The sequence below is a fragment of the Mucor mucedo genome, assembly GCF_025094135.1.
Source record: "Mucor mucedo strain NRRL 3635 chromosome Unknown EV154scaffold_49, whole genome shotgun sequence".
Taxonomy (NCBI): Eukaryota; Fungi; Mucoromycota; class Mucoromycetes; order Mucorales; family Mucoraceae; genus Mucor; species Mucor mucedo.
Genome location: NW_026252333.1, coordinates 164,917 through 184,807, shown reverse-complemented (window position 1 = coordinate 184,807; position 19,891 = coordinate 164,917). Strand labels below are relative to the sequence as shown.

Here is a 19,891-nt window from a genome sequence, read left to right as displayed (position 1 = left end):
TATTTTTTTATATACTGGACTTGCCTATCCCAAAAAAGACAACTTTTAACATTTCATGCATTCATGAAGCTGTCAAACATGCATATAATAAAAAATAAGGGGGGGGGGCTACATTGAGATGGAAGCTTTTAAACGCCGATGTGATCTGCTGTAGGGGTGAGCAAAACAACGGGTCTTTTTTTATTCTTTTCTCATACCTTTTGTTTTTTATAAAATGTTGCTCAAGAAAGCATTGACGAGTTCGACAAAGTCACGTTCGTATTCAACGATACCTGCAGCAAAAGGACGAGGATTCTATTATCAATATGGTACACCTATTGTGAAGTGTGCAGTTATTGCTTCTGCCACCACCATGGGTTTTCAGTTATTATGGCAGCACTTGGAATATCAAGAATATCGCGATGAAGCTGATGCTTATGTAGCCAAACTCGAAAACAGATTAAAGTCATTGGAAGCACAACAGCAACAACAACAATAAATGGGCCTTTTGAGACCAAAATAAATTAAAATAAAAACGCATGTAAATAAATAACAATAAAAAAGTTTTTTTAACAAGTATGGGGGTTTATTTATGTAGTATAATATGTGTTCAAGATACAAAGAGTTTAGGCCTTGGTAGCACGGACACCCTTAGCTTCACGCTTGGCTTGAACCTTACGGGGCTTTTGGGTGGCGAGGATAGCAGAAGCACGAGCAACGGCAGCCTATAGTGAAAGATGATTAACACACTTTTTCTTTTTTCTCTTTCCCCTTTAATATATCAAATACTTACAGCACGGAGATCGGGTCTGTACTTGTTACCACGAGCAATCAAGTTAGCAACAGACTTGGAGGTCTTACGGCCAGACTTGGCAATAACAATAGAGTTAGCAGACTTCTTGGGGGATTGCTCCTTGTTGGCCTTGCGGAGAGTGACACGGACACCACGGGCAGCAGGGAGGATGGTAACAGTCTATCGTTTTTTTGGTCAGCTAAATTACTTTTTTTTTTTTTTTTCGTCCTTCGTTTTTACCTTGTAGTTAGCAAGACCAGAGTACTTGAAAGAGTTAACGTTCTTCAAGTTAGCGGGTTCAGCAGAGAACTGAACGTTTTGACGCTTAACGAGGAAAGAATTGTTATTCTTGATAATAGCCCAGACCAAATCGGCACTCATTGTCTATATCCGATAACACATACTACTTAGTATTTTTTTTATTGAAGTCAAAATAAGCCACTACTTACGATATACTAGGGAAAAGAGAAGGAAACCTCACTTGTGAAAAGTAATCACCTCTATTTTTTTCCGTGACAATTTGAAAAAAATTTGATCCTACTTCATTTGATTGGCTTATAAATTTTGGTGGCTTGTAACTTTCCTTTTTTTTTATATATCGTGGTTTCTTTTTTGTTTTGTTTTTTTCCTTGTTGCTGGATGTGCTTTGCCCCACTACCATTGTATGCACTGGAGGGAGAAATATTATTTTGGGACATATTAGGAAAACTACAGCTTTATGATAGTATTCTCATATTATGTCAAACCTTAATTAAAGCGGGCGTCCCCCGTCACGTAAATAAATTTTCTGTTCCCGACTAAGTTGCCATGGTTACAACCATCGCTTTAAAATAGCACGAAAAATACATGTGTTATTCCAATTGTGTTGTAATACATACAAACGATTGTTGTATGGAATTGAAGCACTTGCGTTATCTTTAATTGGGCGTGAGCTTCCATCATGACTTGTACAAACGCTAAAAGAGGTGATAGTTTATTTCTTTCATAATAGAATGATGTTATAAGGAAAGGGTCAACGTATGGTCAGCTTGACAGTATGGGGTAAATTTTATAATCAGATACGGCGATAGACAAAGAGTGTCGAAATAATTGATTACTTTGCATTAAGATGGTGACCACTGTAATTAAAAAAATAGGCATACAGCATATTAGTGACTTGTAAAGAGGGTGTACCCTGCCAAAAAAAGGAGGGGGAACAAAAAATTATCTTTTTTTGTTTCCTACAGTTCAACCATGGCATCGACACGTCAATTAGCTTCAGTTCTTGTTCGTCAAAGATTTTCAGCCCAAGTCTTTAATACCTGTCAAAGATCGCTTCATACCTCTGTCGTTCGTTTCAACAACAACAATACTGAAAAGACCAACTTTGCAGAGAACTTGACCAACAAATTCATTGGTCAAGTCAAGAAACAGGGCAAGAAATCAGCAGAACCTACCCGTTTTGTTCAAATCGATTCTCTTCCTGTCACAGCAACCACCGAGGATGTGCGTAAATTAGCCAGAGAAGCTTTCCCTCAAGGTGACAAACGCATCGTTGAAGGTACTTTTCTTACATTTTATTGTCGATACCCTATTTTTAACTTGACATGTAGCTGTTTTCTGTCGTAGCCCCGAATTCAACTTCCAAGGTCGTTGTGTGGTATTAATGGCTTCCCCTGAAGACGCTCGTCGTGTAGTTGAATATGGTAACAGACGTTCTGTCGGTGGTAATACCATTCGCATGACCTATGTAAGTTTGAGAGTAAAGAAAGATAGAGAGAGAATAAAGAGGACTCAACTGTTTTTAGAGCGGTGACAGCACCTCCAACCCCAGCACATTCATGAGCGCCTTGCGTCGTCCTGAATTAACCTCCATTACTGACTCCACCAGTGCTTCAGGCCGTGCTGTGGTCATTACAGGTCTTCCTTCTAGAACAGAGACCGAACATTTATTAGGATTTTTACGTTCCAGAAACTTTTTCCCTATTGAAGGTGCATCCGACAATGTTTTACATTTAAAGACGTAAGTAATGGGGGTTTTTATATAGTTACAAATACGTATATTTAAAAATTCGTATTCTATAGTAAGGAACAATCAACAGTGTCAAAGTTCTTGGTCAAGTTTGACTCCGAATCCGAAGCATGGCGTTGTGTGCGTGCTTTCCACAATACCGACTTTTTATTGAAGAACAGAGACGAGAAATACAAACTTTCTTTATCCGTAGTCTACTAATAAACCAACATAATATGACAGAAAAAAAAAGCGACATTTGTTTTATTTATTGTGTGTTCTTAGGATGGATAGATATCATGAAAAGCAGAGGCGATGCATGCTTTGAGCTCCTTGTAACTTACAATCATGGTAGTCTGATCGTCTCTTGAAGTCAACAGGATCTTTTCTTCCACACCTGCATCCAACTAATCATAATTTTTGTTAGCCCCTACCTTACACACATATATTTTTAATTACCTTGTTTAAACAGGAAATGACATGAGTCATGTCCACCACAGGAATTCCCATCTCGTTTGTCTGATGAAATATATAATCCCTAAATAATCGAATCATGTACTTATCTCCCGTCTCGGACCACTGTGGATCATTTTCAAATTCAGGCCGTTCATTAATAAACCCAAGCTTGGATAATAATTTCACAATCCTTCCATTCTCCAACTCACGACCTAAATTCGTCTCGAGTGAATCTGTATAGCTTTTGGTGAAAGAGAGTGTACTCACTCTATTTAGCAAACCCAATGATCTACTTTTTTAATCTATTCACATACACTTACTATTGACTGCTATTTACTTCATGCAGCATACGCGGACCTACTAATTTAAAGACTTCATCAATGGATTTCGCATGGGAGGGCTTTGAAAGCAGATACAATGCCACATTCTTTAGATCTGGTGTATAGAATCTGGACAGGTAATCGAACGACTGGGGTAAATTCTGAGCTGATTGAGGTGAATTACAAGCTAAAGTCACAATCAATTTACCAAACGATAACAAATCTTCCTGTTGATGCATGGCTATCTTGGATATACCATCAAATTGAAGTACATCCACTAATCCCGAGCAGCTGATCCGAAGTCGATTCTTGCTCGTCATCAAGATTTTGTTGGGCTCTAAACTTCGCGCGGTTAATCCTGCACTATGGATCGTCTTTAATGCAGAGGATATCTGTGTAATAAAACTCCACAAGGTCGTTTCCGGTACGGGTAATCCATTGATACCTGCTGCTTGGAATCTGGCATGAAGTAACGCTTGTGCCTGTGGTGTAAAATACGCTTCGAATAATGTGATGGAGCATGGATGATAATCGTACACAAATACAAGAGCTGTACACAAGGAAAAGGTTAGTTTTTTAAAGGCTCATCTTTTCAAAATTATCCTGGTTTAGCTTACATGAATCTCCAAATGCTCTGGTTGTAAAGGCTTCATGAATTGCAATGATATTTGCATGCTTAATTCGCCTCCATTTCTTTACAATACTCATTGCCTGTTCATTTACCAACCTAAATCCTACATTTTTTTTCTATATCAGTACGCGTTTACGGATAGAAACAGGCAGGATGTTTTTACCTTCGACGCGTATCATTGTGTAATGTTTTCCCGTGGTACGGCACACAGCCTTATAAATCCATGATGAATGACCTAAAATCTTTCCTGGTTTATCTTCGAGGGGATATAATGAATGATACACATGCACTTCTTCCGGCAATCCCATCTCTTTCGCTAATTATGATATTAAGTAATCATTTGTTTTTCGCTGTCCTACTTTTTTTTTTTTTTTTACCAGGTACGGTGAGAAGGGATGCTTCTTTACGTTTTATCAACTGTTCCCTTAATTTGTCCGGGATAAAAAAAGATTGTACTAATCGATGATGTGTGGATAGGTTGGCTACATGCGGTAGTGTTGGTTGATACATGTGATATTGTGTTACTGATGGATTGACATTCATGTAATAATATGGATCTGAAGTATTATTCATTATGTGCTGTCCATAATTAGGAACATAATTTGGTACCTACATATAAAGGTTTATATATGACTCTTTCCTTTTTTTTTTTTCACTCTCTTTCATCTTACACTTGGTTCAAATCGAGAAAACGGTATTTGTTGGGTGTTTACTGAATTATATCTAATTTTGGTTTCGTATTAGTTTATATGTGTGTGTGTGTGTGTACATATATAAAGAGCTTACATTGGTCTGGATGAAATTTTATCTATTATGGAACAAAAGTGATAAATAATTTTGGCATGCAAATTTATAAGGCATCCGCTTACCTTGTGAAGATGATTTCGGTACGAAGACAGGTGCATGAATACTCTCTGCTGAAACTGTAGTGTTTCGTGGCCTGAAAAAAAAAAGAAACTCCGTTTTCATTAGTCATTTAAATGAAAAAAAGAAAGGCCATAGATATCCTTACGGTTCTAGCTGCTGTTGAGGAAGTACAAAGGTCTTATCCTGATATATGGAACGAAAGCGGGTTTAATATTTTGAAGACAGAATGAAAGTGAAAATAAATAGATAAAAAATAACATACGGTTTCGTGGTTAAATTCACAACCTTTATCTTTGAATTTACAAAAGCCGTGTATAATGACGTTTCTACATGATCTCTTTCCGTTAGAAGCACTGACTAAAAGAGAATGAGTCGAGGGGGGATAAGAGAGGCCAACTTGGAGGGCAGCGAAATAAGAATAAAGAAAAGGTTACCTTTATGCGTCGGTCTAATCACTTCTTCTGGTGCAACTATAGGAATGATAAAAGGCTTCATTTAAAAAGAAAAGTAGAAAGAAAAGAGAAGATAAATAAAATATATAAGTGTGTGTGTGTGTGTGTAAAATATATGTACACAATAAAAAAAAAATGATTTTTTGTGAGTGTGATCCCAAGCCAATTATTTTTCAGGAGACTGAACGTTCCTTTTAACTTGATAAAGGATGTCGGATAATGCTCATGTAGCGTAAAAGGCTATAGCGAAAGTAACACAAAAGTTTTTTTTTTTCTCTTATTCAAAAAAAAAAAAAAAAAAAAAAAAGAGCGGTTTTATTTTTCTCTCCTTCTCTCTTTCACAAGTTTTACATTCTAATGGGTAATGCCAATTCGTCGAGTTCAGTACATTCAGTACCCACTACGGGAAAATGTCATCATCACAAGGCAAGATCGTTACGGTCGGCCACAACAAACACAAGTAAAGGTCTCCGAAGGTTTGGATCAGCAGCTACACTCGCTAAAATCTATCAACATCATAGCGTATCTTCTGTCAATGTTCCTTCGAAAGCCATCGCCTGGAGAAATCAACACGGCGAAAGGATATTGGATATCGGGAAACCCACCAAATTCGAGCATGGCATTCATGTCGAATTTGATGATGATAGTGGCAAATATATGGGCTTACCTGATGTCTGGCAAGGCAATTTCCCAAGTGATGATATCCTCGATACAACCTACATTCACCCTATTCTAGTCCCCACCTCTGAATGTAAGTATGGATCTCTTTCTCTGCGTGTGTCACATACGATGCTTACACACTGAGTAGCAGCTCCTTCTTCTATAGGTCTTCCATACAATATCCAGCACAATATACATGTCGAATTAGATGGCGATGGTGTGGGTTTTAAAGGCTTACCACAAGAGTGGAAGGACAAGATCAGTACCTCGCTACAAAAGAGGCGGACCATGAAAATTGTCGAAAGCCCTGATTCTCTCTTTCACTCCGATCCACCTTCACCACCCAGAACAAAGCGTGAATCAAGGCAATTACATCTATCCACAAGTCGAAATTCTTCTTTAAAAGGCAATGTCTTGAAAGCAGTACAGATCATTCAAGAAGGTGAAAAAGGTAAAGTATCTCTCCATTTCTTTTTATAAATAACTCGCGTGACTGATACAAAAAAAAAAAGAAAACACCTGTTCAAACACATCCATTGGTAAATGTATAAAAATATTAAATGTGTAACACAAACAGTTATCTAACTTTTTTACTATAGAGGATATTGCAGATAACCCATCAACAGATCCTTATACCATTTACAATTCTTTTATCTTGATTGCTGAAGGTGAATCGGGTCCATTATATGCTGCTAAACATATCGGCACCAACAAAGTGGTAACTAGGCACATTTAAAGTTTTAAAACCCAGCCACTCAATCTTAACTTTTTTTTTATTGTGTCATTGCTAGGTCGCCATTAAGAAAATACATAAAACAGCATCGGTCAAAATCAGTAAAATTAGAAACGAGTTAATCACCATGAAGATGAGTAGACATCCTAACGTGGTAGAATATATTACCAGTTATGTCACCAACGATGAAATCTGGGTAAAACACTTTTTTTTCTTTCTTTCTTGGTGGTTCGTATATTCACTCATTGTGTTTAATAATAGGTGGTAATGGAGTTTATGGATATGGCATTGTCAGATATTTTATCACTAGAGCCATATGAGGAAGGATCCTGCATATCTATCAGTGAGAGCCTAATTGCACGTGTTGCCAGAGATATCCTGCGTGCTTTAACTCGCATCCATCGTCTTAACCGAATTCACCGTGACATTCGCAGTGATAATATCTTGTTGAATTTACGAGGTGATGTCAAACTGAGTAAGTTTTTCTATGAGATCGTCCTATATCAAAAAAAAACTTTAAACTTAAATGGTTTCAATAGCCGATTTTAGTCAGTGCGCACAACTCACACAGTCGCAACCAAAAAGAAACTCGATTGTCGGCACACCTTATTGGATGGCACCAGAATTAATCAAGGGCAAAGATTACGATACCAAGATTGATATTTGGAGTTTAGGTGTTCTTATTTACGAAATGGCCCAGAATAACCCACCTTATATTGAGCATCCACCACTCAAGGCTTTATATTTAATTGCACTTCATGGTCTACCTCCGTTAAGCAGTGAGGGATGGTCTGATCATTTTAAAGATTTTTTGGCCCAATGTACCACCATGGATCCTTTAAAACGACCGGACGCGAGTAGTTTATTAAAACATCCTTTTATCACCACTTCAGTAGGAACAGCAGAAGACATGATTGCACTTGTAGAGAAAGCAAGAGAAATTGAAAGCATGCAGCAGTTAGCTGATGATGAAGACGTGATTGAAAAGGATCTTGCCATTTAAAAAAAAATATTTTTATAATAAAACGTTTATTTTATTTTTATACCCCTCCTCATCAACATTCTAGCAGAAATCGTAAAGATACTTGTCAATCTCAAATCGTACAGTTTTAGCTACTGTCTTGATAAATTCGAAATTCACATTGCACTTGTATTTGGCACCATCTAAACGATCAATGGAAGTGGATCTCACCAAGAGTCGTAATGTGGTGAGACTGGTGATTTGTAATTGAATATCAATTGTATCTTCCAAGGTTTCATCCAAGATACTATAAAAGATGGCCAACATTCTTTCTACCGGAAAGATTTTGGGTCCCAATAACTGTTGACGCATTTTCCCGCCCAATTTATCCACACGCCCTCCTTTACGTGTACCCCCACCCTTCTTTTTGCTTCGTTCCTCGCTGGCTTTTGCAAAATAACGCACATCGAACCTCGGTGGATTGTACGATGCCAGGTAAGCAGCAATCAGCAAGAATCGGGTGTAAAACGGCAACTCAAATTCGGCACGACCTACTTTTGAAGATAAGAACGAGCCTAATGTGTCATCGAGGTCCTTTGTTTCCTGCGACCATTCAGCACTAGATATTTCACGCAGGTATAATTTTTCGGTCGCCTCTGCAAAATAAGGTTGTGCATATTTAAATAGTTTGGCTTTTTCGTTGGGTAAGACCGTGCCTTCCTCGATCGGTTTGATGTATAAGGGGAATAAAAGAGCGGCAAAATAACGTAGTTCGTTAATGTCTTTACAGTTGTGACAGAAAATAGAGTAAATGACTTCCAAAAAACACAGATAGAATTCGGCATCCAGTGACACGTCTTCGACCGTCGCTGGCTTAAAATCTAATTGCAGGATCTTGAGTGTGTCTTCGCGTGTATATTCGGGAAATCGTAGCAGGAAAGGTTCAATGCCACCTCGCTTCACTCTGAATTTCTCAAACACGATATTCGAAATAAACACCACGCATATATTCACATCGGTCTATTAGATGTACATAAGTTGAGTTTTCTTTCTCTTTAGACTACGGCATGATGAACTTTTTTTTTTTCGCTTGCTTACCAGTTCAGATAGTCTTAATAAGACAGGCAAGATGGTGCCTGGCATATCACGTAATCTCTCTGCTCTATCCAATATCTTTTTTTTTTCTAAACGTTGAATATACTGCATTGTGTGTGTTTGTGTGAAGAAAGGGGTAAGCTTACCAAGTACTTTGTCTTGGGATCTTTTTGAAAGGTTTCTCGAATGCACTTTACGAATTGTTGTACGTTATCAATTTTTCGACTACGAGTATAATTATTTTTGAATTCAGGTTGGTGTTGAATCAGTTGGTCCATGGCGTGTTCAAATAAAAGTCTTGGAGTGAAACATTCTACACAGTTGACATATCCTCCATTGTTTTTAAAGACTTCTGATATCACGCTGGTCTTTCCGGTGGAAGGAGGACCATAAACAAATATACTTTGTGGTGAATAATCAGTCAATGAGGACTTTAGTTTATATTTTTTAGTAAAAAAAAAAGAGAGCAGTTAGAATAGAGAGACTTACGCCAATAGTCACGTTAGACAACTGTTCTAATTGTTTCTCTCTTCCAGGAAAGCGATCTTCTAAATGTTTGTACATGCTTTTGCGTAAAGGGTTGGGAGGAAGAAGAATGATTTGAAAGAAAACGAGAAAAACAAGTACAGACAAAGGTGTCCGGACCGAAAAGTCAAAAGACGTCACAAATATGCCGGAATAGCTGTGAAATTTCCCTCTCAGTTTTTTTTTTTTTTTTTTTGGGGAGGAATTAATGTAAAAGAAAATGGAGGGTGCGAAACTGTTTATATCCTCCTCTGTTAACCGTCTCGTAAAGGTACACACATCCATCCAAGATGCACCATCTACAACACGATTGACTAATCCATCCATTGTAGTTTTTACTATGCAAATCTTCGTAAAGACTTTGACTGGCAAGACCATCACCTTGGAGGTCGAAAGGTACAACACTCATTTTTTTTTTATCTTGTGTTGACATTACAGTAAAGACTCATTTTGTATTTCTCATAGCTCCGACACCATTGACAATGTCAAGCAAAAGATTCAAGATAAGGAAGGTAAGCTTATCGTGTGAAGCGTGGAAATGGCTGAAGAATGAAAAAAAAAGAAAAAATGAAACTAAAATGAGCAAATTGTAGGTATTCCCCCAGACCAACAACGTCTTATCTTTGCCGGTAAGCAACTCGAAGATGGTCGCTCTTTGTCCGATTACAACATCCAAAAGGAGTCCACTCTTCACTTGGTCCTCCGTCTTCGTGGTGGTATCATTGAGCCCTCTCTTAAGGCTTTAGCTTCCAAGTACAACTGTGAAAAGATGATCTGTCGTAAGTGTTACGCTCGTCTTCCTCCTCGTGCCACCAACTGCCGTAAGAAGAAGTGTGGTCGTACCAACCAACTCCGTCCCAAGAAGAAGTTGAAGTAAACTACTCGCTTTTTCTATTATTATCTTGTTTGGGTTTCTTTTTTATATTAAAAAAGATCATTTCAAACAAATTTGTTATAATAAAAAAAAGGTTTATTTTATAAACTTTACATTTTGACGCGAATATCTTTTTTGTATATATATCTTTTTGTGTAATCAGAAGAGAGGCCCTATACCCGAACCTATAAAATGACTATAAAAGGGTGGATAAGGACATAAATAAATAACAATAATAACAACAATATATGCAAAAGAATCATGTAAGGGTTTATTTTTTGAAGGAAAAAAGGGTCTTTGATTAAAAAAAAAAGTTTAATGTATAAAAACTATGCTTTTTTTTTTGTATGTGTTTACAAATCATCATCTTCCTCAGGGAGAGGTTGAGCAGCAGCTTCTTCCATTTCGTTGTTGTATTGTTGCATCAATTGAGCATCGACTTGGACCTCAGGAGGTGCAAGGGCAGGGGCAGCAACAAACTCCAAGTTGGGGTTACCAATCAACTTACGAGCTAACCAAAGGAAAGGCTTCTCAAAGTTGTAGTTGGACTTGGCAGAAATATCGTAGTATTGCAAGTTCTTCTTTCTGTGGAAAGTGATGGTCTTGGCCTTAACCTTACGTTCCTATTATTCTGGTATATCAGTAATAGCTCTTTCTCGTTTACATGTTTTTTTTTATATCTTTACCTTAATATCAACCTTGTTACCGCAGAGAACAATAGGAATGTTCTCACAAACACGGACAAGATCACGATGCCAGTTGGGAACGTTCTTGTAGGTAATTCTGGAAGTGACATCAAACATGATGATGGCACATTGACCACCAATACTACGGACAGAAAGTATTAGTATACCATCTCTTTAAGAAAATAAAGTATGTGTGTATATATATATACTTACTAGTAACCATCACGAAGACCACCGAACTTTTCTTGACCAGCGGTATCCCAGGTGTTAAAGACGATAGCACCAAAGTTAGTGTGGAATTGAAGGGGATGAACCTCGACACCAAGGGTGGCTAATGACAAAAAGCAAGTTAATATAATGTACGCGTAAGCCTTTTTTTATTATTATTATTTTTAAAAAAAAAGAGGTACATTACCAACATATCTCTTTTCGAATTCACCAGTTAAATGACGCTTGACGAAAGTGGTTTTACCGGTACCACCATCACCGACTATTTATTATAAAAAAAAGATGTTTAGAGATGGTACATTAGAAAAAAAATAAAATTTAATGATTACCAAGGACGAGCTTAAATGTTGGAGTAGTCTGTTCGGCCATACTGATTTAATTTTTTTTTAAATAAAAAAAAAAGTTAGCAAAGAGAGTGAAAAAAGCGTTTCAATCCATCGTGCGCCATCCATCCATTGTTTAAATATCGCAAAATTAAAAGGGGATTTTGATGGTGATGATGTCGATTGTTTTATTTTTTTTACCTTTAAAAAAATGTATTGAGGAAAAGAGGTGATTTTCAAATGGAGCTACCCACAAACAAATCCCCCCCCTTTCCTGTAATTAGTCCGGTGCAGCAACACCCGGGAGAAACGTGATCTTTTTTTTTTTTTTTTTAGTTCAATTTTTTTTTTATTTTTTATTTATTATAAAACCACATATTCTAATAAATCTTCTAAATCAGGCTTATCTTGTTCCTTTGGTTTTTGTAATTTGCTTTTTAAAGAGAGTCCTTCCATACGCTTTCTTTCTCTACGTGCTTCTTTACTCTCCCACTTTTCCTTTTCCTCTGCCTTGGTCAGTTCAGTTCGCATAGTATCCTCAAATATCTTCATACGCTCCATGTTCTGCTCAAACTTTTGATTCGACATATTCAATAAGAGATATAAATAAGCTGGATCCACAAGGCAATGAATCTGTCCCTTCTCAACATAAGCTACAGGTGTATCAATCTTGTGTGTACTACGAATCGCAAGCATATGACGACGGGAAGGTGTAATACCCGAGTTCTGATAGCCTACTTGATATGCAACACCCAATAAATGCATGGCTGTTTCCTGGCTAGAAGCCTCAATATGAAGGATCTAACCCTCTCATTAATACAAACATATTATCAATTACAATTAAACTCACCAAAGGCTCAAACTTAAAATAGATCAATTGTCGGTTGAGAATATCAGCAGGTCGCTTATTATCAAACACCACTTTATCACTCTCTTTACCAAACAACAACTTGACAATCCACTCATCCGTTGGGCTGTTGTTGTCAGGGATGGGAATAGGGTCATGACTGACATATAACCACTGACCTCCCTTCGTAGTCTTTTCAATCGCATTGGGATCACTGTCTGTACTTTCCACATCCTTTTCAAGCCCTTCACAATACATGGCCACTCGACCAGAACAACTGCTGGTGGTGTAATATTCGGGATGAGAGTTAATCACATGCATCAAGTCCAAAATAGGCGCATCAATGAATCCTTTAGGTGATTTATCTCGTCTTTCGGGATCCAAGTATTCCACTAATGAAGACACAATCTGTTCTTTACGTCCATGAAACCCTCCTGCTTGTGACATTATATATATATATAAAAATAAAATAAAAGAAAGAAAAAGATAAAAAAAAAAAAAAAAACTTTTTTTTTTGGAGTTCCGCTTTTATTTTGACTTTTCATTTGACAGGGTTACACCTCCTCCTCCTCCTCCACTACCACCACCATAACGGATAATTAGGCGCCTGAGACTAATGTACAGGTTGGACACTACTGTCCATTGCGTACTCTTGTTCTCGGGTAAAATAATTAAAGTGTCTAAATATCTACCTGTCGTCTCTAAGGCATCGCGTGTATAGCTGGAAAGGAAATAGCGCAATCTCAAAAAATGCACAAACACAATCAATGCCAACACAGAGGTGCGAAATCTATGTATGGGGTGCGGGAAAGCACTTTAGCAGGTAATAATAATAATACATAAAAAGAAAGGGCTGCTTACGTAATAATCCCCAGAATGAGTCTGCCAAGAATACCAATGACTTCGACATAGGCAACATAATTCATGGCAGTGGTATGGTAATTATCTGTGAAATGCTGAATCTTGCTTTCGATCTGGCTGGTGATGGGTATACATAATAGGGGGAGTAAGGTGCTTTTGGTGTAAGTAAGGGTATGAAAGATGGAAAACACAAAGAATGGTATTAAAGTGACTATAGAGAACATAATATTTAGTAGATCATTCATTTAAGAGAAAGACACACACACAGTTTACCTGTAATGGGTTGGTAAGAGTACCAGTAGAAGGCAATGACAAAATAATGGACATTTTCATCACACAATAAATTCATTCCTATCGTGGTGTGTGTCACGCCAATTGAGTTGTAAATCACTACAGCGTATGATAAAAGTGCTCCTAAATAAGCTCGCTTATAATACGACTCATTCGTGTTTAAAGACAACACCGAGCTGAAGTAAAAGAGTCCGTTACAAACTACGCAAACATGTCCCAACCACCAATAAAACTGTCGCTGCTAAAAAACCAAAAAAGAAATAATGATGAGAGTCTGTTTTTTTTAGATCCCATGGGACTCTTCGATATAGCTTTTTTGTTCTCAGTCCTCTCTCCCTCTCTCTCTCTCTTACTTGCACTAGGTTTTTTAATTTGGCTTGCAATGAGACTTGTTCAGTCATCATGTATGTTTAAAAAGAAAAGAAAAAAAAAGAAGGGGAAGGGAGCGGACGTCGATTAAAGGAGAAACTAGAATTATCGCCTTTTTTTAAGCGGTTGCTATTGGAAACAAAAAGTTAAATCTCAGATAACCTTCTTTTATTTTTATTTGACAATTGACAGGTAATGTTGTCGACGAGAAGTCTATAGGTATAAACATAGCCTTGCTAAATAATGTGAATGTCATTACAGAGAACTACATACTAATTGTTTTAAATTTATTCCTTCTCGTGTGTAAATGAGCACTCTCAAGGACTGTATAAATGACATTAAATGCTTATTAAATTTCTACTTTCAGCAGTGGACTACATACAGCGGCTCCACCCCCAAAGTTCGTTTTCCAATTTCATAAATTCGCTTTTGTCGCAGCCCAAAGTTCGCTTCTTGATTGGTCAAAGTTCGTTTTTTGTAAATCACCCAAATTCGCTTTGGTGGCACCCAAAGTTCGTTTTCACGTCAGAAGAGTTCGCTTTTAAAAATTACAGGATTATGAGATAATGTTATGAGAGATAATGTTATGAGAGATAATGTTATGAGAAAAAAAATGTTATAAGAAAAAAAAAATGTTATGAGGAAAAAAAAATGTTATGAGAAAAAAAAATGTTATGAGAAAATGTTATGAGAAAATGTTATGAGAAAAAAAAATGTTATGAGAAAATGTTATGAGAAAATGTTATGAGAAAAAAAAAATGTTATGAAAAAAAAGTCACAACATATTATCTCATAACATTATCTCATAACATTTTTTTTTCTCATAACATTTTTTCTCTATGAATTTAGATGTTAATGCTTTGCGTTGCAAAGATTGCAATGTTGACTTTAAGACTCATTCAGAGTTAAACAATCATAATTACCGCACTCATGTGGATAAAACAAAAGTCTTTATTGGTAATGGTAAGAACTGGACATTTAAATAAAACATGACATTTTTTTTTAAAGAACAAATAGACACCATTATGGAAGTTAGCAAGGTTGATGGCAAATTTAATTGTCCTGAATGCTCAAGCAAGCTCAGTACTCCTACCACATTTAGCGCCCATCTTAAAAAAAAGCATAACGGCCACTGCAAAGCCATTTCAAACAAAACAAAGCGACGAAGCCTCGAAGATAATAACAACGATAATTCTACAACCATATCATTGAAACATCGAAAGTTACAAAGCCTGAATCTAAATTTAGATGAAATTGATTCATCTCGATCTCCAAAAGCTCTTGATAAAAACACTGCTATATTGTTGGCATCTGGTACATCTTTAGGGTCAACTCGTGAAAAAGAGAATTCTATAATGTTGGCAAGAATTGGAAATTTGGAACCAATATCCATAGTGGGTGGAAGTGGTAAAACTTATCATTTTCTAAAATCGTCAGACAGCATAAGTGATGTGCTAACCGATCAACCTTCTGGTTCTTGGACCCTTCCAGCAGCCGATACAACAGTCATACAAAACTCTTCATCCTCAAGCGTTGACAGCCTTCTGGATCATATTATAAATACAAGTCCACTCTATAACCACTTATTTGATCAAAAATACGTGGAGCTTACAATGGAAGTTACAGAGTTAATAAACCAGGATTGGACTTTCTTTCCTCAGCTTAGGTATGTCACCTCGCAAATTTTTGCTGGGGCAATCCTAGTGAATAAGACATCAGCATTACTCTTGAATTGCATAGAATCATATGGAAGATCGAAGACCGTTGATGCACACCATGAGCGCAGAATTGGAACTGCAATGAATACATCCTCTTTTCCCAAAAAACAACCAAATTACGGATGGATTAATATTATTACCACTCACGAAGACGGAGCAACCAAACTAAAAATTGGCACAACGGTCAGTAATCTGTTGGTGACCTCAAGTATACGCATAGACAAAAACTCAATAACAAAGAATATTGTGGAACTAGGACCAACCACCAGTAATTTCACTGCAACACACGATACAAAAATCTATCTCAATATGGAATCATTAAGATTGGGAAAAGTGTTAGCGAAGGATGACTCAACAACCAGTATTGATGTAGGAAATTACTTCTATCAACTTAGACAACTCAGATCAAAATTTCATTGTTTATCCACATATACTTTATGTCGTTCATCCAGTACATTTGCATATGATATTTCCTACAGACCTTACACGATTTGGACCCTATGCGACTATGATTCTTCCCAACAAACAGACTCACAATCTCAATTGCTATCTCAACTGTTTCAAACAATCGCCACTTCAGTTATCAACAATGGCATATTGGCCCAAATCAAACTAGATGTTCTAAATGATCTATGTAGCAAATTGAAAAATGGAGCAATAAAATATACCATCCGTGAATTTATTGATCAACAAGAGAAATCATTTGCAGTCATCAACAATATGAAACTGAACCAATTACTCACAATTTTAGCTGATTCGATGACTACATCTATTAAAAATGCCAACGCAGTGGTGAACAGTAATTTTACAACACTTCTGCGTAAATAATACCCTATATAAGAAATCATCACTACGGTATACCGCTATTATTTTATTGGGTTGTTTCTTTAATGTATTTCATCTTATATCTTTGATTTGCATTGATACGAACAAAAATTGAATTGTAAAAACAAGTTGTAAATATTATATTATCAGTTCAAGGAAATAAAAACCCTGTTAATGAATACTAAATATACTTCACCAAATGTGGTAGCTTCATGACCTTAATAAACTATTCTTGAAATGCATTTGTTGTCCAGTGAATAATGGAATGAAGCTTGAGCTTGATTAAGCCAAATCTGATGGCTTTGTGGTATTTTGTCCTGGTAATGTCCACACCAGCAAATGCAGACCCAGCAATATTATTGAAAATAGAAGTAGAAGAAGTACCAAAGACACTATCAATAACAACAACAATATATATACTTGAGAGATCCACACCAGTTGGTTGTTCTGCAAGTATATCTTCAATGAGATCTGGAGAGGCGAGCATGTAATACTTTTTCCCATTTTCTAACGATACTGCTATTGATTTCCAATTTCCAATCTTGCTTAACATTATTATTTTTTCTTGATCAGTTTGTGGAAGATCTAAGGCATTTGACGCAAGTAATACTCCCATGTCATTATCACATCGAGCTGATGTTGAAAATAAAGGACCAGATGAACCAGAATTTGAATCAATTTCATCTAAATTTAGATTCAGAACTAAATTGTTTGTTTTTTTGTTTGATTTTTTGATTATGCGCTGAATATAATTTTTTGGGCTTACTTTTAGACAAAAATAGACATATCTCAGGCTTCGTAACTTTCGATGTTTCAATGATATGGTTGTAGAATTATCGTTGTTATTATCTTCGAGGCTTCGTCGCTTTGTTTTGTTTGAAATGGCTTCGCAGTGGCCGTTATGCTTTTTTTTGAGATGGGCGCTAAATGTGGTTGGAGTACTGAGCTTGCTTGAGCATTCAGGACAATTAAATTTGCCATCAACCTTGCTAACTTCCATAATGGTGTCTATTTGTTCTTTAAAAAAAAATGTCATGTTTTATTTAAATGTCCAGTTCTTACCATTACCAATAAAGACTTTGTTTATCCACATGAGTGCCGTAATTATGATTGTTTAACTCTGAATGAGTCTTAAAGTCAACATTGCAATCTTTGCAACGCAAAGCATTAACATCTAAATTCATAGAGAAAAAATGTTATGAGAAAATGTTATGAGAAAAAAAAATGTTATGAGATAATGTTATGAGAAAAAAAAATGTTATGAGAAAATGTTATGAGAAAAAAAAATGTTATGAGAAAATGTTATGAGGAAAAAAAAATGTTATGAGAAAATGTTATGAGAAAAAAAAAATGTTATGAGGAAAAAAAAATGTTATGAGAAAATGTTATGAGAAAAAAAAATGTTATGAGAAAATGTTATGAGAAAAAAAATGTTATGAGAAAATGTTATGAGAAAAAAAAAATGTTATGAGGAAAAAAAAATGTTATGAGAAAATGTAATGAGAAAATGTTATGAGAAAAAAAAATGTTATGAAAAAATGTTATGAGAAAAAAAAAATGTTATGAGGAAAAAAAAATGTTATGAGAAAATGTTATGAGAAAAAAAATGTTATGAGAAAATGTTATGAGAAAAAAAAATGTTATGAGGAAAAAAAAATGTTATGAGAAAATGTTATGAGAAAATGTTATGAGAAAAAAAAATGTTATGAGAAAATGTTATGAGAAAAAAAAAATGTTATGAGGAAAAAAAAATGTTATGAGAAAATGTTATGAGAAAAAAAAATGTTATGAGAAAATGTTATGAGAAAAAAAAAATGTTATGAGGAAAAAAAAATGTTATGAGAAAATGTTATGAGAAAAAAAAAATGTTATGAGAAAAAAAAATGTTATGAGAAAATGTTATGAGAAAAAAAAATGTTATGAGAAAATGTTATGAGAAAAAAAAAATGTTATGAGGAAAAAAAAATGTTATGAGAAAATGTTATGAGAAAATGTTATGAGAAAAAAAAATGTTATGAGAAAATGTTATGAGAAAAAAAAATGTTATGAGGAAAAAAAAATGTTATGAGAAAATGTTATGAGAAAATGTTATCTCATAACATTATCTCATAACATTTTTTTTTCTCATAACATTTTTTCATAACATTTTTTTTCTCATAACATTTTCTCATAACATTTTTTTTTCTCATAACATTTTCTCATAACATTTTTTTTTCTCATAACATTTTCTCATAACATTTTTTTTTCCTCATAACATTTTTTTTTTCTCATAACATTTTCTCATAACATTTTTTTTTCTCATAACATTTTCTCATAACATTTTTTTTTCCTCATAACATTTTTTTTTTCTCATAACATTTTTTCATAACATTTTTTTTTCTCATAACATTTTCTCATAACATTTTTTTTTCTCATAACATTTTCTCATAACATTTTTTTTTCTCATAACATTTTCTCATTACATTTTCTCATAACATTTTTTTTTCCTCATAACATTTTTTTTTTCTCATAACATTATCTCTCATAACATTATCTCTCATAACATTATCTCATAATCCTGTAATTTTTAAAAGCGAACTCTTCTGACGTGAAAACGAACTTTGGGTGCCACCAAAGCGAATTTGGGTGATTTACAAAAAACGAACTTTGACCAATCAAGAAGCGAACTTTGGGCTGCGACAAAAGCGAATTTATGAAATTGGAAAACGAACTTTGGGGGTGGAGCCGCTGTATCATTGTTTCTGGGTAGAAGGTTAAAAATAGAATTCTCCTCTTTTCCCCTTCGGAAAATTTTTACCAAAAGGTTCTTCATCTTTGCAAATGTGACTAGTGCTTGACAAAACATCTTTAAGTTTGTCGAGCTTCACATCAGTAACTACAGCCACCATTTTGAAAGACAAAAGAGTTTCAATGCACTGGTGGATGGTCGCAACAACATTTAGGCTCATAACTCCACTACATGGCGAGAACAAAGTCTGAATATAAAGCTGAACTGAAGAGAGTATTCTCAACATCGAGGCAGATGCCACTGAACTAGGTTCAAGTACCTTGCTTAAAAAGTATTTTCACCGCTTATTAATTTTTATAAGCAGATATCCTGAATGAAGTCAGCAGCAGTAATGTCGAAGAATGTGAGGATATTATTAAAGAAGCTGAGGAGTTAAGTATGGTGGATAATGATGACGATGATGAGGCGAACCGAATTAAATATATCCATTGTGCTTTTATTAAAGTGTTTTACGTGCTAAAAAAAATACTGAGAGGGAATGGATAATACGTGATTCTTTGCAAGCCATTTGACGGATTAAAGAACAGTTGATTGTACCACCAGCAAAGGATTGGATGATCACACAATTTGCGCACCCCCCTTGTGTTAGTGCGACCCTCATTTCTGTTGTTTGTTGAGA

At 35.6% G+C, this 19,891-nt stretch overlaps 12 protein-coding genes across 12 annotated transcripts; 5 read left to right on the top strand and 7 right to left on the bottom strand.

Moving 5' to 3' along the window:
- Positions 1–543: 543 nt before the first annotated feature.
- On the bottom strand, positions 544–1,548 carry EV154DRAFT_464993 (ribosomal protein L28e). The gene is made up of 4 exons (XM_051597680.1): positions 1,519–1,548; positions 1,013–1,441; positions 773–952; positions 544–704 (listed from the first exon to the last, which is right to left on the bottom strand). Exons 2-4 carry the CDS (start codon positions 1,151–1,153, stop codon positions 606–608), a joined length of 420 nt encoding a protein of 139 aa, XP_051457360.1. The 5' UTR covers positions 1,154–1,441; positions 1,519–1,548; the 3' UTR covers positions 544–605.
- A 427-nt stretch (positions 1,549–1,975) lies between these two features.
- EV154DRAFT_464989 (uncharacterized protein) lies at positions 1,976–3,010 on the top strand. The gene is made up of 4 exons (XM_051597679.1): positions 1,976–2,312; positions 2,365–2,501; positions 2,560–2,774; positions 2,837–3,010. The coding sequence occupies exons 1-4, from the start codon at positions 2,006–2,008 to the stop codon at positions 2,982–2,984; spliced, it is 807 nt and encodes a 268-aa protein (XP_051457359.1). The 5' UTR covers positions 1,976–2,005; the 3' UTR covers positions 2,985–3,010.
- Positions 3,011–3,013: 3 nt separating this feature from the next.
- On the bottom strand, positions 3,014–5,759 carry EV154DRAFT_510062 (uncharacterized protein). Its single transcript, XM_051601667.1, has 12 exons — positions 5,471–5,759; positions 5,299–5,393; positions 5,182–5,219; positions 5,039–5,109; positions 4,956–4,977; positions 4,841–4,892; positions 4,547–4,778; positions 4,333–4,485; positions 4,156–4,272; positions 3,539–4,088; positions 3,222–3,459; positions 3,014–3,169 (listed from the first exon to the last, which is right to left on the bottom strand). The coding sequence occupies exons 1-12, from the start codon at positions 5,529–5,531 to the stop codon at positions 3,044–3,046; spliced, it is 1,755 nt and encodes a 584-aa protein (XP_051457358.1). The 5' UTR covers positions 5,532–5,759; the 3' UTR covers positions 3,014–3,043.
- Positions 5,752–7,925, top strand: EV154DRAFT_510057 (kinase-like domain-containing protein). The gene is made up of 7 exons (XM_051601666.1): positions 5,752–6,239; positions 6,297–6,599; positions 6,661–6,687; positions 6,748–6,866; positions 6,940–7,077; positions 7,143–7,356; positions 7,421–7,925. The coding sequence occupies exons 1-7, from the start codon at positions 5,846–5,848 to the stop codon at positions 7,882–7,884; spliced, it is 1,659 nt and encodes a 552-aa protein (XP_051457357.1). The 5' UTR covers positions 5,752–5,845; the 3' UTR covers positions 7,885–7,925.
- Positions 7,926–9,658, bottom strand: EV154DRAFT_510049 (origin recognition complex subunit 5-like protein). Its single transcript, XM_051601665.1, has 4 exons — positions 9,427–9,658; positions 9,084–9,368; positions 8,941–9,015; positions 7,926–8,862 (listed from the first exon to the last, which is right to left on the bottom strand). Exons 1-4 carry the CDS (start codon positions 9,499–9,501, stop codon positions 7,945–7,947), a joined length of 1,353 nt encoding a protein of 450 aa, XP_051457356.1. The 5' UTR covers positions 9,502–9,658; the 3' UTR covers positions 7,926–7,944.
- Positions 9,659–9,689: 31 nt separating this feature from the next.
- EV154DRAFT_443872 (ubiquitin-60S ribosomal protein L40) lies at positions 9,690–10,461 on the top strand. The gene is made up of 4 exons (XM_051597038.1): positions 9,690–9,733; positions 9,795–9,858; positions 9,928–9,974; positions 10,056–10,461. The coding sequence occupies exons 2-4, from the start codon at positions 9,803–9,805 to the stop codon at positions 10,337–10,339; spliced, it is 387 nt and encodes a 128-aa protein (XP_051457355.1). The 5' UTR covers positions 9,690–9,733; positions 9,795–9,802; the 3' UTR covers positions 10,340–10,461.
- Positions 10,462–10,584: 123 nt separating this feature from the next.
- EV154DRAFT_443869 (GTP-binding nuclear protein GSP1/Ran) lies at positions 10,585–11,772 on the bottom strand. The gene is made up of 5 exons (XM_051597037.1): positions 11,580–11,772; positions 11,438–11,512; positions 11,236–11,353; positions 11,023–11,164; positions 10,585–10,959 (listed from the first exon to the last, which is right to left on the bottom strand). The coding sequence occupies exons 1-5, from the start codon at positions 11,617–11,619 to the stop codon at positions 10,690–10,692; spliced, it is 645 nt and encodes a 214-aa protein (XP_051457354.1). The 5' UTR covers positions 11,620–11,772; the 3' UTR covers positions 10,585–10,689.
- Positions 11,773–11,896: 124 nt separating this feature from the next.
- On the bottom strand, positions 11,897–12,890 carry EV154DRAFT_510040 (tRNA wybutosine-synthesizing protein). The gene has a single exon (XM_051601664.1). It carries the CDS (start codon positions 12,865–12,867, stop codon positions 12,361–12,363), a length of 507 nt encoding a protein of 168 aa, XP_051457353.1. The 5' UTR covers positions 12,868–12,890; the 3' UTR covers positions 11,897–12,360.
- Positions 12,891–12,916: 26 nt separating this feature from the next.
- On the bottom strand, positions 12,917–14,019 carry EV154DRAFT_510037 (uncharacterized protein). The gene is made up of 4 exons (XM_051601663.1): positions 13,926–14,019; positions 13,555–13,813; positions 13,282–13,492; positions 12,917–13,210 (listed from the first exon to the last, which is right to left on the bottom strand). The coding sequence occupies exons 1-4, from the start codon at positions 13,974–13,976 to the stop codon at positions 12,949–12,951; spliced, it is 783 nt and encodes a 260-aa protein (XP_051457352.1). The 5' UTR covers positions 13,977–14,019; the 3' UTR covers positions 12,917–12,948.
- Positions 14,020–14,966: 947 nt separating this feature from the next.
- Positions 14,967–15,962, top strand: EV154DRAFT_421271 (uncharacterized protein; the record flags this gene model as incomplete). Its single annotated transcript, XM_051596010.1, has 2 exons — positions 14,967–15,163; positions 15,347–15,962. Coding segments are annotated over 2 exons (813 nt in total), but the record flags the coding sequence as incomplete, so codon positions are not given.
- Positions 15,963–15,968: 6 nt separating this feature from the next.
- EV154DRAFT_421274 (uncharacterized protein) lies at positions 15,969–16,487 on the top strand (the record flags this gene model as incomplete). Its single annotated transcript, XM_051596011.1, has 1 exon — positions 15,969–16,487. The coding sequence occupies one exon, from the start codon at positions 15,969–15,971 to the stop codon at positions 16,485–16,487; it is 519 nt and encodes a 172-aa protein (XP_051457350.1).
- Positions 16,488–17,290: 803 nt separating this feature from the next.
- On the bottom strand, positions 17,291–17,493 carry EV154DRAFT_510024 (uncharacterized protein). Its single transcript, XM_051601662.1, has one exon. It carries the CDS (start codon positions 17,463–17,465, stop codon positions 17,298–17,300), a length of 168 nt encoding a protein of 55 aa, XP_051457349.1. The 5' UTR covers positions 17,466–17,493; the 3' UTR covers positions 17,291–17,297.
- Between the last annotated feature and the right edge of the window lie 2,398 nt (positions 17,494–19,891).